This window comes from Mobula birostris, chromosome 3 (assembly GCF_030028105.1).
Source record: "Mobula birostris isolate sMobBir1 chromosome 3, sMobBir1.hap1, whole genome shotgun sequence".
Lineage (NCBI taxonomy): Eukaryota > Metazoa > Chordata > Chondrichthyes > Myliobatiformes > Myliobatidae > Mobula > Mobula birostris.
The window spans coordinates 101989278-102001304 of NC_092372.1; the positions used below are offsets into that span (position 1 = coordinate 101989278).

Consider the following 12027-nt stretch of genomic DNA (forward strand, 5'->3'; position numbering starts at 1 on the left):
TGCCCCCTTGTGTTAGCCATTTCAGCCCTGGGAAAAAGCCTCTGGCTATCCACACAATCAATGCCTCCCATCATCTTATACACCTCTGCCAGGTCACCTCTCATCCTCTATTGCACCAAGGCGAAAAGGCCAAGTTCAATCAACCTATTCTCATAAGGTACATACTCCAATCCAGGCAAAATCCTTGTAAGTCTCCTCTATACCCTCTATATAGTATCCACATCCTTCTTGTAGTAAGGTAACCAGAACTGAACACAGTACTCCGGGTGAGGTCCAACAAAGGTCTTGTATAGCTGTAACATTATCTCACGGCTCTCGAACTCAATCCCATGGCTGATGGAAGGCCAACACACAATACACAGCAGCTTTGAGTGTCCTATCGACACAGGCCCCAAGATCTTTCAAATCCTCCACACTGCCAAGAGTCTTACCATTAATTTTATACTCTGATATCAAAGTTGACCTACCAAAATAAAACACTTCACACATACCTGGGTTGAACGCCATCTGCCATTTCTCAACCCAGTCTTGCATCCTATCGATGTCCTGCAGTAACCTCTGACAACCATCCAGACTATCCACAACGCCCCCAACCTTTGTGTCGTCAGCAAACATACTAACCCACCCTTCTACTCCCTCATCCAGGTAATTTATAAAAATCACAAAGAGCAGAGGTCCCAGAACAGATCCCTGCAGAACACCACTAGTCACCAATCTCCAAACAGAATGTGACAACCACCCCTTGCCTTCTGTGGGCAAGCCATTTCTGGATCAATAATGCAAGGTCTCCTTGGATCCCATGCCTCCTTATTTTCTGAATGAACCTTGCATGGGGAACCTTATCATAGGCCTTACTGAAATCCATATACACGACATCCACTGATCCACCTTCATCAATGTGTTTTGTTACATCCTCAAAGAATTCAGTCAGGCTCGTAAGGCACGACCTGCCCTCGACAAAGCCATGCTGACTATTCCTAATCAGATTACGTCTCTCCAAATGCTCACAAATCCTGCCTCTCAGGATCTTCTCCAACAACTTGCCCACCACTGAAGTTAGACTTATTGGTCTATAATTTCCTGGGTTATCTCTACTCCCTTTCTTGAACAAGGGAACATTTCCAACCCTCCAATCCTTTGGTACTTCTCCCTGGGGTATATCTCGTCTGGTACCGGCGACTTATCTATCTTAATGCTTTTCAAAAGCTCCAGCACATCCTCTTTCTCATATGCTCAAGCATTTCAGTCCACTGTAAGTCATCCCCACAATTGCCAAGGTCCTTATCTCTGGTAAATACTGAAGCAAAGTATTCATTAAGTACCTCCGCTACCTCCTCCAACTCCATGCACACGATTCCACTATTGCACCTGATGGGTCTGTGGCTCGTCTTCTTGCTCTTCACATATTTGTAGAATACTTTGGGGTTTTCCCCTTAATCCTGCTCGGCAAAGGCTTCTCATGGACCCTTCTAGCTCTCCTAATTTCATTCTTAAGCTTCTTCCTGGCAACCTTGTAATTTTCTAGAGGTCTAACAGCAACTAGTTTCTTGAACCATTCATAAGCTTGTCTTTTCTTCTTAACTAGATTTTCTACATCCTTTGTACACCATGTTTCTTTAACCCTACCATCCTTCCCCTGCCTCAATGGAACATACCTACCTATTCAGAATGCCATGCAAATGTTCTCTGAACATTTGCCATATTTCTGCCATGCATTTCCCTGAGAACATCTGCTCCCAATTTATGCTGCCAAGTTTCTGTCTAATAGCATCATACAGCCCCAATTAAATGTTTTACCAAATTGTCTGCTCCTATCCCTCTCCAGCACTATGGTAAAGGAGGTAGGGTTGTGACCACTATCTCCAAAATGCTCTCCAACCAAGAGACCCAACAGCTGACCAGGTTCATTTCCCAATACCAGATCAAGTACAGCCTCTCTGTTAATTGGCTTATCTACATATTGCATCAAGAAATCTTCCTGAACACACTTAACGACTCCACCCTATCCAAACCCCTTGCTCTAAGGAGATGCCAGTCAATGTTAGGAAAGTTAAGATCATCCATCACAACAACCCTATTATCATTGCACTGTTCCAGAATCTGTCTCCCCACCTGCTCCTTGATGCCTCTGTTACTAATTGGGGTTCTATAAAAACACCCAGTAGAGTTATTGCCCCCTTCCTGTTTCTGACTTACACACAGAATGACTCAGCAGACAATCGCTCCACAGCTTCCTCCTTTTCTGCAGCTGTGACACAATCCCTGATTAGCAACGCCACTCCCCAACCTCCTTTGCCTCCATCCCTGTCCTTTTTGAAACATCTAAAGCCCAGAACACTCAGCAGCCATTCCTGCCCCAGAGACATCCAAATGTCTGTAATGGCCACAACATCATAGTTCCACATATTGATCCACGCTCTAAGTTCATCTGCCTTGTTTCTGATACTCCTTGCATTAAAATAGACACATCACAAATCATCTAGCTAAATGCATCTTTGCTCTATCAGAATGAGAATCACGTTTATTATCACTGGCATGTGCCAAAAATTTGTTAACTTAGCAGCAGCAGTTCAATGTAATACATAATATAGAAGAAAAAAAATAGTAATAATAATAAATAAGTAAATCTAAAAGCTTTTTTAAGTATATAAAGGGTAAAAGAGAGTAGGGGGTAGATATAGGACTAATACAAAATGACGCTGGAGATATTGTAATGAGAGATGCAGAGATGGCAGAGGAACTGAATGCATATTTTGCATCAGGCTTCACAGTGGAGGATGTCTGCAGTATACCAGGCATTCAAGAGCATCAGCAAAGTGAAGTTTCTGCAGTGAATATTACAACTGAGAAGGAGCTCAGGAAGCTTAATGGTCTGAGGGTGGATAAATTTCCTGGACCTGAAGGAATGCACCCTTGGGTCCTGAAGGAAGTAGCTGGAGAGATTGCGGAGGCATTTATGAAGATCTTTCAAGAATTGATAAGATTCTGTCATTGTACCGGATGACCGGAAAATTGTAAATGTTACTCCGCTATTTAAGAAGGGTGGGAGGCAGCAGAAAGGAAACTATAGACCTGTTAGTCTGACATCAGTGGTTGGAACCCATTGTTAGGGATGAGATTACGGAATAGCTGGAGGCAAATGAGAAGATAGGCCAAAGCCAGCTTGGTTTGCTGAAAGGAAAATCCTGCCTGACAAACTTACTGCAATTCTTTGAGGAAATTACAAGCAGGGTAGACAAAAGAGATGCAATAGATATGGTGTACTTGGATTTTCAGAAGGACTTTGAAAGGTGCTGCACATGAGGCTACTTAGCAAGGCAAGAGCCCATGAAATTACAGGGAAGTTACTAGCATGGGTGGAGCATTGGCTGATCAACAGAAAACAGAGTGGGTGTGTTGGAAGGATAGGAAGGTAGGCAGAGGGGGAGGCGTGGCTTTATTGGTAAGAAATGATATTAAATCATTAGAAAGAGGTGATATAGGATCAGAAGGTGCAGAATCTTTACGGGTTGAGCTAAGAAATCGCAGGGGTAAAAGGACCCTGATGGCAGTTATTTATAGGCCTCCAAACAGCTGCAGGGATGTGGACTACAAATTACTACGGGAAATAGAAAAGGCTTGTCAGAAGGGCAGTGTTATGATAATTGGGGGGGATTTTAACATGCAAGTGGATTGGGAAAATCAGGTCGACACTGGATCTCAAGAGAGAGAATTTATAGAATGTCTGCAAGATGGCTTTTTAGAACAGCTTGTTGTTGCGCCCACTAGGGGATCGGCTGTACTGGATTGGGTATTGTGTAATGAACCGGAGGTGATTAGAGAGATTGAGGTGAAAGAACCCTGAGGAGGCAGTGATCATAACATGATTGAGTTCACTGTGAAATTTGAAAAAGAGAAGCCAAAATCTGATGTGTCGGTATTTCAGTGGAGTAAAGGAAATTACAGCAGCATGAGAGAGGAACTGGCCAAAGTTGACTGGAAAGGGACACTGGCGGGAAGGACAGCAGAGCAGCAGTGCCCGGAGTTTATGTGAGAAGTGAGGAAGGTGCAAGACAGGTATATTCCAAAAAAGAAGAAATTTTTGAATGGAAAAAGGATGCAACCGTGGTTGACAAGAGAAGTCAAAGCCAAAGTTAAAGCAAAGGAGAGGGCATACAAGGAAGCAAAAATTAGTGGGAAGACAGAGGATTGGGAAGTTTTTAAAAGCTTACAAAAGGAAACCAAGAAGGTCATTAAGAGAGAAAAGATTAACTATGAAAGGAAGCTAGCAAATAATATCAAAGAGGATACTAAAAGCTTTTTCAAGTATATAGAGAGTAAAAGACAGGTGAGAGTAGATATAGGACCGATAGAAAATGATGCTGCAGAAATTGTAATGGGAGATAAGGAGATGGCAGAGGAACTGAACGAGTATTTTGCATCAGTCTTCACTGAGGAAGACATCAGCAGTGTACTGGATACTCAAGGGTGGCAGGGAAGAGAAGTGTGCGCAGTCATAATTACGACAGAGAAAGTACTCAGGAAGCTGAATAGTCTAAAGGTAGATAAATCTCCTGGACCAGATGGAATACACCCGCGTGTTCTGAAGGAAGTAGCTGTGGAGATTGCGGAGGCATTAGCGATGATCTTTCAAAAGTCGATAGATCCTGGCATGGTTCCAGAGGACTGGAAGATTGCAAATGTCACTCCGCTATTTAAGAAGGGGGCAAGGAAGCAAAAAGGAAATTATAGACCTGTTAGCTTGACATCGGTGGTTGGGAAGTTGTTGGAGTTGACTGTCAAGGATGAGGTTACAGAGTACCTGGAGGTATATGACAAGACAGGCAGAACTCAGCATGGATTCCTTAAAGGAAAATCCTGCCTGACAAACCTATTACAATTTTTTGAGGAAATTACCAGTAGGCTAGACAAAGGTGATGCAGTGGATGTTGTATATTTGGATTTTCAGAAGGCTTTTGACAAGGTGCCACACATGAGGCTACTTAACAAGATAAGAGTCCATGGAATTACGGGAAAGTTACATACATGGATAGAGCGTTGGCTGATTGGCAGGAAACAGAGAGTGGGAATAAAGGGATCCTATTCTGGTTGGCTGCCGGTTACCAGTGGTGTTCCACAGGGGTCCGTGTTGGGGCCGCTTCTTTTTACATTGTACATTAACAATTTGGATTATGGAATAGATGGCTTTGTGGCTAAGTTTGCTGACGATACGAAGATAGGTGGAGGGGCCGGTAGTGCTGAGGAAACGGAGAGTCTGCAGAGAGACTTGGATAGATTGGAAGAATGGGCAGAGAAGTGGCAAATGAAGTACAATGTTGGAAAGTGTATGGTTATGCACTTTGGCAGAAAAAATAAACGGGCAGACTATTATTTAAATGGGGAAAGAATTCAAATTCTGAGATGCAGCTGGACTTGGGAGTCCTCGTACAGGATACCCTTAAAGTTAACCTCCAGGTTGAGTCAGTAGTGAAGAAGGCGAATGCAATGTTGGCATTCATTTCTAGGGGAATACAGTATAGGAGCAGGTATGTGATGTTGAGGCTCTATAAGGCGCTGGTGAGACCTCACTTGGAGTACTGTGGGCAGTTTTGGTCTCCTTATTTAAGAAAGGATGTGCTGATGTTGGAGAGGGTACGGAGAAGTTTCACTAGAATGATTCCAGGAATGAGAGGGTTAACATATGTGGAACGTTTGTCCACTCTTGGACTGTATTCCTTGGATTTTAGAAGAATGAGGGGGGACCTCATAGAAACATTTCGAATGTTGAAAGGTGTGGACAGAGTGGATGTGGCAAAGTTATTTCCCATGATGGGGGAGTCTAGTACGAGAGGGCATGACTTAAGGATTGAAGGGCGCCCATTCAGAACAGAAATGCAAAGAAATTTTTTTAGTCAGAGGGTGGTGAATCTATGGAATTTGTTGCCATGGGCAGCAGTGGAGGCCAAGTCATTGGGTGTATTTAAGGCAGAGATTGATAGGTATCTGAGTAGTCAGGGCATCAAAGGTTATGGTGAGAAGGCGGGGCAGTGGGACTAGATGGGAGAATGGATCAGCTCATGATAAAATGGTGGAGCAGACTCGATGGGCTGAATGGCTGACTTCTGCTCCTCTGTCTTATGGTCTTATGGAATAAAGGGATCCTATTCTGGCTGGCTGCCAGTTACCAGTAGAGTTCCACAGGGGTTGGTGTTGGGACCGCTGCTTTTTACGATGTATGTCAATGATTTGAACTACTGTACTAATGGATTTGTGGCTAAATTTGCCGATGATACAAAGATAGGTGGAGGAGCGGGTAGTGTTGAGAAATCAGAGAACCTGCAGGGAGACTAAGATAGTTTAGGGTAATGGGCAAAGAAGTGGCAAATGAAATACGATGTTGAAAAGTGTATGATCATGCACTTTGGTGGAAGAAATAAAACAGGCAGACTATTATTTACATGGGGAGAGAATTCAAAATGCAGAGATGCAAAGGGACTTGGGAGACCTTGTATAGGATACCTTAAAGATTAACTTCCAGGTTGAGTTGGTTGTGAAGAAGCGAATGCAATGTTGGCATTCATTTCTAGAGGTATAGAATACAAGAGCAGGGATGTGATGTTGAGGCTCTATAAGGCACTCGTGAGACCACACTTGGAGTATTGTGTGCAGTTTTGGGCTCCTTATTTTAGAAAGGATATACTGACATTGGAGAGGGGTCAGAGAAGATTCACAAGAATGATTCCAGGAATGAGAGCATTACCGTATGAGGAATGTCTGGCAGCTCTTGGGCTGTGTTCCCCGGAGTTCAGGAGAATGAGGGGAGGATCTCATAGAAATACTCCGAATGTTAGAAGGCCTGAACAGATCAGATATGGTAAGGTTATTTCCCGTGGTAGGGGATTCTAGTACAAGAGGGCACGACTTCAGGATTGAAGGACGTCCTTTTAGAACTGAGATGCGGAAAAATTATCTTCGTCAGGGAGTGGTAAATCTGTGGAATCTGTAGCCACAAGCGGCTGTGGAGGCCAAGTCAATGAGTGTATTTAAGGCATAGATAGATAGGTTGTTGATTAGCCAGGGCATCAAAGGGTATAGGGTGAAAGCAGAGGAGTGGTGATGAATAGAATAATTGGATCGGCCCATGGTGTTTGCCGTCAGGCTTCTGTACCTCCTACCTGATGGTGACAGTGGGAAAAAGGCATGCCCTGGGTGCTGGAGGTCCATAATAATGGTTGTTGCCTTTCTGAGACACTGCTCTAGCCACCCCGCCCCCCCATACCAGACAGGGTGCAGCCTATCAGAATGCTCTCCATGGCGCATCTATAGATGTTTTTGAGTGTATTGTTGACATAGCAAATCTGCCTGTCCGACACAAACTTCCTACAAGCTGTCTCCACTTGTGCACCAATTGCCCCATCTTTTGCCTCTTCACTTCAGTTCCCACCTCTCTGCAAATCTAGTTTAAAGTCTCCCCAACAGCATTTGCAAACTTCCTTCCCAGGATATTGGCTCCCCTGTGGTTCAGGTGCAACCTGTCCCACTTGCACAGGTCACCCTTTCCCCAGAAAAGATTCCAATGATCCAAGATCTTTTAACCCTGCCTCATCTCGTCATCCACTCAATAGTCTGTGATTTCTTCCTGTTCTGACCTTCCCTAGCTCGTGGCACCAGGAGTAATCCAGAGATTAGCACCTTGGAGGTCCTATTCTTCAGCCTCCTTCCCAACTCCCTAAGCTTACTGCGCAGGACCTCTACCCATCTCCTGTCTATATCATTGGTACCAACATGTACCACGACTTCCAGCTGCTCACTGTCCCATTCAAGAATATTCTACAACTGCTCAGAGACATCCTGGACTCTAGCACCCGGGAAGCAACACACTATCCTGGCGTCACTTTTGATGCCACAGAATCTCGAATCTGTCCCCCTAACTATCCAGTCCCCTATGACAGCGGTCCCCAACCACCAGGCCGCAAGGCATGCGCTACCGGGCTGTGAGGAAACGATATGATTTGGCGATAGGAGTCAGCTGCACCTTTCCTCATTCCCTGTCACGCACTGTTGAGCTTGAACGCATGTGAGGTCATTACCCACGCGTCATCCGTGTCAGCGCGGGAAGAAGATCAACTCCTCGAGCTTGCAAATGACGACGGGCTGAAAAGCACGTTTGACATAACACCTCTGCCGGCATTCTGGATCAAAGTCAAGGCTAAATATCCTGAGATAGTCAGGAAAGCACTGAAAACGTTGCTTCCGTTTCCAACATATCTCTGCAATGAATGCAACGAAAACTAAATTGTGGAATAGACTGGACATAAGGAACTCCCTTTGAGTATCGCTGTCTCCCATCACCCCTCGATAGGACCGTGATGTTGCAGGAAAACAAGTATTCAGCCCAGGGCTCCCACTGATTCAGCGATATTGGTGCGTTGCAATGATTTTATATGCTCATACGAGGAAAATATGCGCTGTGTGTTTAATATCCAAACGTTACTTAAAATGTTATGATGCTATTATAAGTGACTTATATAACCATATAACAACTACGGCATGAAAACAGTCCATCTCTGCCCTTCTAGTCCATGCCGAACGCTTCTCTCACCTCGTCCCACCGACCTGCACTCAGCCCATAATCCTCCATTCCTTTCCTGTCCATATACCTATCCACCTTAACTTTAAATGATAATATGGAACCTGCCTCTACCACTTCTACTGGAAGTTCGTTCAACACTTACTTCGAGCTCCTCTGTCCTCCCCTGATAATTGTCTTATTGTTATATTCATGTGAGGAAAATATGCGCTGTGTGTTTAATATTAAATTCATTAGATAAACCCTTTTAGAAAGGAAATTGACTGTATTAGCCACTTATCACCTATATTCTGGTCGTGATTAACACCACCTCCCCCCCAACAGAATCAGCAAAAACGATTTTTTAAAAATCGGCATGCACAAGTTACACATGAGCACTGGTGCCCACGCAAGGCTTCATGGTCATTGTAGTCTTTCTTGGGGTAAACACAACGTATTTGACTGCTACTCTTGTACGTTGGCAACCCTAACCCCCCCGCCGGTCGGCCGGTCCGCAAGAATATTGTCAATATTAAACCGGTCCACAGTGCGAAAAAGGTTGGGGACCCCTGCCCTATGACTATTGCTCCACCTGACTTCACCCTACCCTTCCGAGGCTCAGAGCCAACCACAGTGCTGCTGCCTTGCCCAGGTAGGTCACCCCCTCAGCAGTATCCAAAGGGGTATACCAGTTGCTGAGAGGATTGGCCACAGGGGGTCCCAGTACGGACTTCTTTCATTTTTCCTGTTAGAGTTACTATTCTATAGATTTGCTGAGTATGCCCACAGGAAGATGAACCTCAGGGTTGTATATGGTGACGTATATGTACTTTGATAACAAAATTTACTCTGAACTTTAAACTTAGAAATTGATGTTTTGTTTGTTTGTAATACAGAATCTTAAGAATGACTAATTTGGGAATAAAACAGAAAACAATCAATATGGGATCATAAACACAGGAGATTCTGCAGAAATCCAGATCAACGCATGCACAATGTTGAAGGGACTCAACAGGTCAGGCAACACCTGTGGAAAGCCATCCTGATGAAGAGTCTCAGCCTGTAACATCGACAATTTATTCCTCTCCATAGATGCTGCCTGACCTGCTGAGTTCCTCCAGTGTTTTGTACATGTTGCAATCAATAATGGATTGTGCTGATTATGAATGCACATCCTTAAATTCCAACATGCTGCAGTCATAAAAGCAGAGATCGAACAGTGAGTGGATGCAACAATCTATTTCATTCACTCCTTGTTGTTCCCTTTACAAACTAAAAGCAGCAAGCATATTTGCTTCGGTGAGAAAATGAACAGATGATGGCAGGAAGCATAACTTTTTAATGAGGATAATATCAATAATGCAGATAAAGTTAGGTGTTGCTGAGCTAAGGACTAACCTCGGTGTCTTCATCAGTAGCTTTCAGCTCAAATTCAGTGATCGTCTTTCTCACTCCCTCCTGCACTCGCATTCCGGGGATTTGCACCACTGGCAGTGCATCATCCACAGGGCGTATAGTAATGGAAAACGTTTGAGTCACCTGATTTATTGAAGAAGACAATGCAACCTTCAGACAAGGACTAACACAGCTTTGAGCAAGGCTATTCAATTAATTTTACAGGTAAAAGCAAAGATTGATATGGACTAGACTTGATACTATATTTTAGCAAAATAATTATCTTATTGTTTGTGAATACTTGAGCTCTGGCTTAGACATCAAAATCAAACTGTTAAGTTTAATATGAAGATGTCAAATATTTATACAAACTGAAGAAAATGTAAACACCCTAGAATCCTGAATACATAAAAATACCAGGAGGTCTTAACTCCTATACCTCTTGACAGTTATCAAGGTAGAATGCACCAGAAGTTTGTTCCGATGACTTAAAACCTTAGCCATGACAATGCGTGTTGCAAATTTAGCCGTGCGCTGCTTGTATCCTTTACAACCATGAAAATTGGTAGTCATACCTTTGGGGGTGGGGCAGGGGAGTATTGTGCATGCAATGGCATTTCCAGTAGGTTATATAATGGGTCCCAGAATTATCAGCTGGAAACATGTTCTTCCTCCTCATTACAAGGAATGGATGGCTTGACGACCAGTGATTTTCTACAGACTCTCTTCACCTTTATGTTACAAAGCCACTGCTATGCTCTTGATCTTTCACAGCCATGGCTTTCTTGCCTGACAATTCAGCATGGACTGAGAAGCTTCAGTACCAAGCTAGGTTAAAGGAGAACAAGTTCAGTGCAATCTGCCACATCTATTCTGCCTTACTTCAACACCTGTGATCTTCTCAAACCATTCATCACTGCAAATTCCTTCTAATTCTCTAACATCTGGGTAGTTTATACATTTATTGGGCCACACAAGGAGACAGTCAACCATTTTTAAGTCCATGCCAGTCCAAAAGAACAGTGTTATCAGTTCTAAACCTTTTCACTGTAGTCCTCAATGTATTCTCTCTCTCCCTCTCTGGTTCATCTACTGCCCCTAGCACCCCCACACCTAGCTAGCTCCCTACACTGGTGATTTACAGTAGCCAATCAACATATCAGCTCATCTTTGCAATGTGGGAGAGAACTGCAGCACCTCAGAAAAATCATGTGTTAATTAGGAGAATGGTCAGACTGCACACCTGTAGCATGAGATCATGATCCAATCTGGGTTGAGTATGCCCACAGGGATGGATATGGTGACATACACGTCCTTTTATAGTAAAATTTACTTTGAACTGGGTCCAAGAAGCTGTGAGACAAGTCATGAGGAGGTACTTGGTGTCCCTATCCCAGACCCTTCCACACCTTCGGGACACTTTCTTCACCGTCTGTAATGGTCCTACCCGTTATTTCATCCTCCGTCGGATTCACGCCTGCAATCGCCGTTTTTTTGACTTTGTCATGTTAGGCAAAGATCGCAAGATCCTACATCTACGGACTCCAGAGCCTGCTGGCCATGAAACTAGCAGGCACGAACTTCAGACTGCGGTCCCTGCCATTGATCTCACCGGCTCCAACACCTCAGGGCATATTCAAAACCCGGACTCCAGCAACGACCATGGACACCTTCACAGCGATTGCGCAACCACCAACTGCAACGCCAGCCTTGAACTCCAGGCCGGGTCTTCAAGTGCTGCTGTTGTGACTCCCATCTCCCCTTCCCCCACCAATACTCTGCAATCCCGTCTCCTTCAGATCCCATCGTCAGCTCCTGAGCCCTCAGAGGCTCCATCTTCCTCTCACCCCAACCATCCCCTCTCCACTGACATCCCCAGCCTCCCCCCTCCCCCCTCTGATCCCAGCTCATCCGTGCCGGGTCTTTACCATCCCCTCCGACCTTCAACTGTCGGAGGCAGAACGCTCTGTTCTTAGTAAGGGCCTCACCTTTGTCCCCCTTCGCCCACACCTCAGCGAGTTCCGTGTTCGCCACGATGCGGAACTTTTCTTCCGCCGTCTCCATCTCTGAGCCTACTTCTTCGA

At 44.5% G+C, this 12027-nt stretch overlaps 1 protein-coding gene across 3 annotated transcripts in view; it reads right to left on the minus strand.

Moving 5' to 3' along the window:
* fras1 (Fraser extracellular matrix complex subunit 1) overlaps positions 1-12027 on the minus strand; it is a 564498-nt gene that overhangs the window by 90454 nt on the left and 462017 nt on the right. For all 3 annotated transcript variants that reach the window (XM_072253146.1, XM_072253145.1, XM_072253147.1), the window contains one exon: positions 9947-10087. In XM_072253146.1, coding sequence (XP_072109247.1) covers positions 9947-10087 — 141 coding nt within the window. The remainder of the gene's footprint in view (positions 1-9946; positions 10088-12027) is intronic.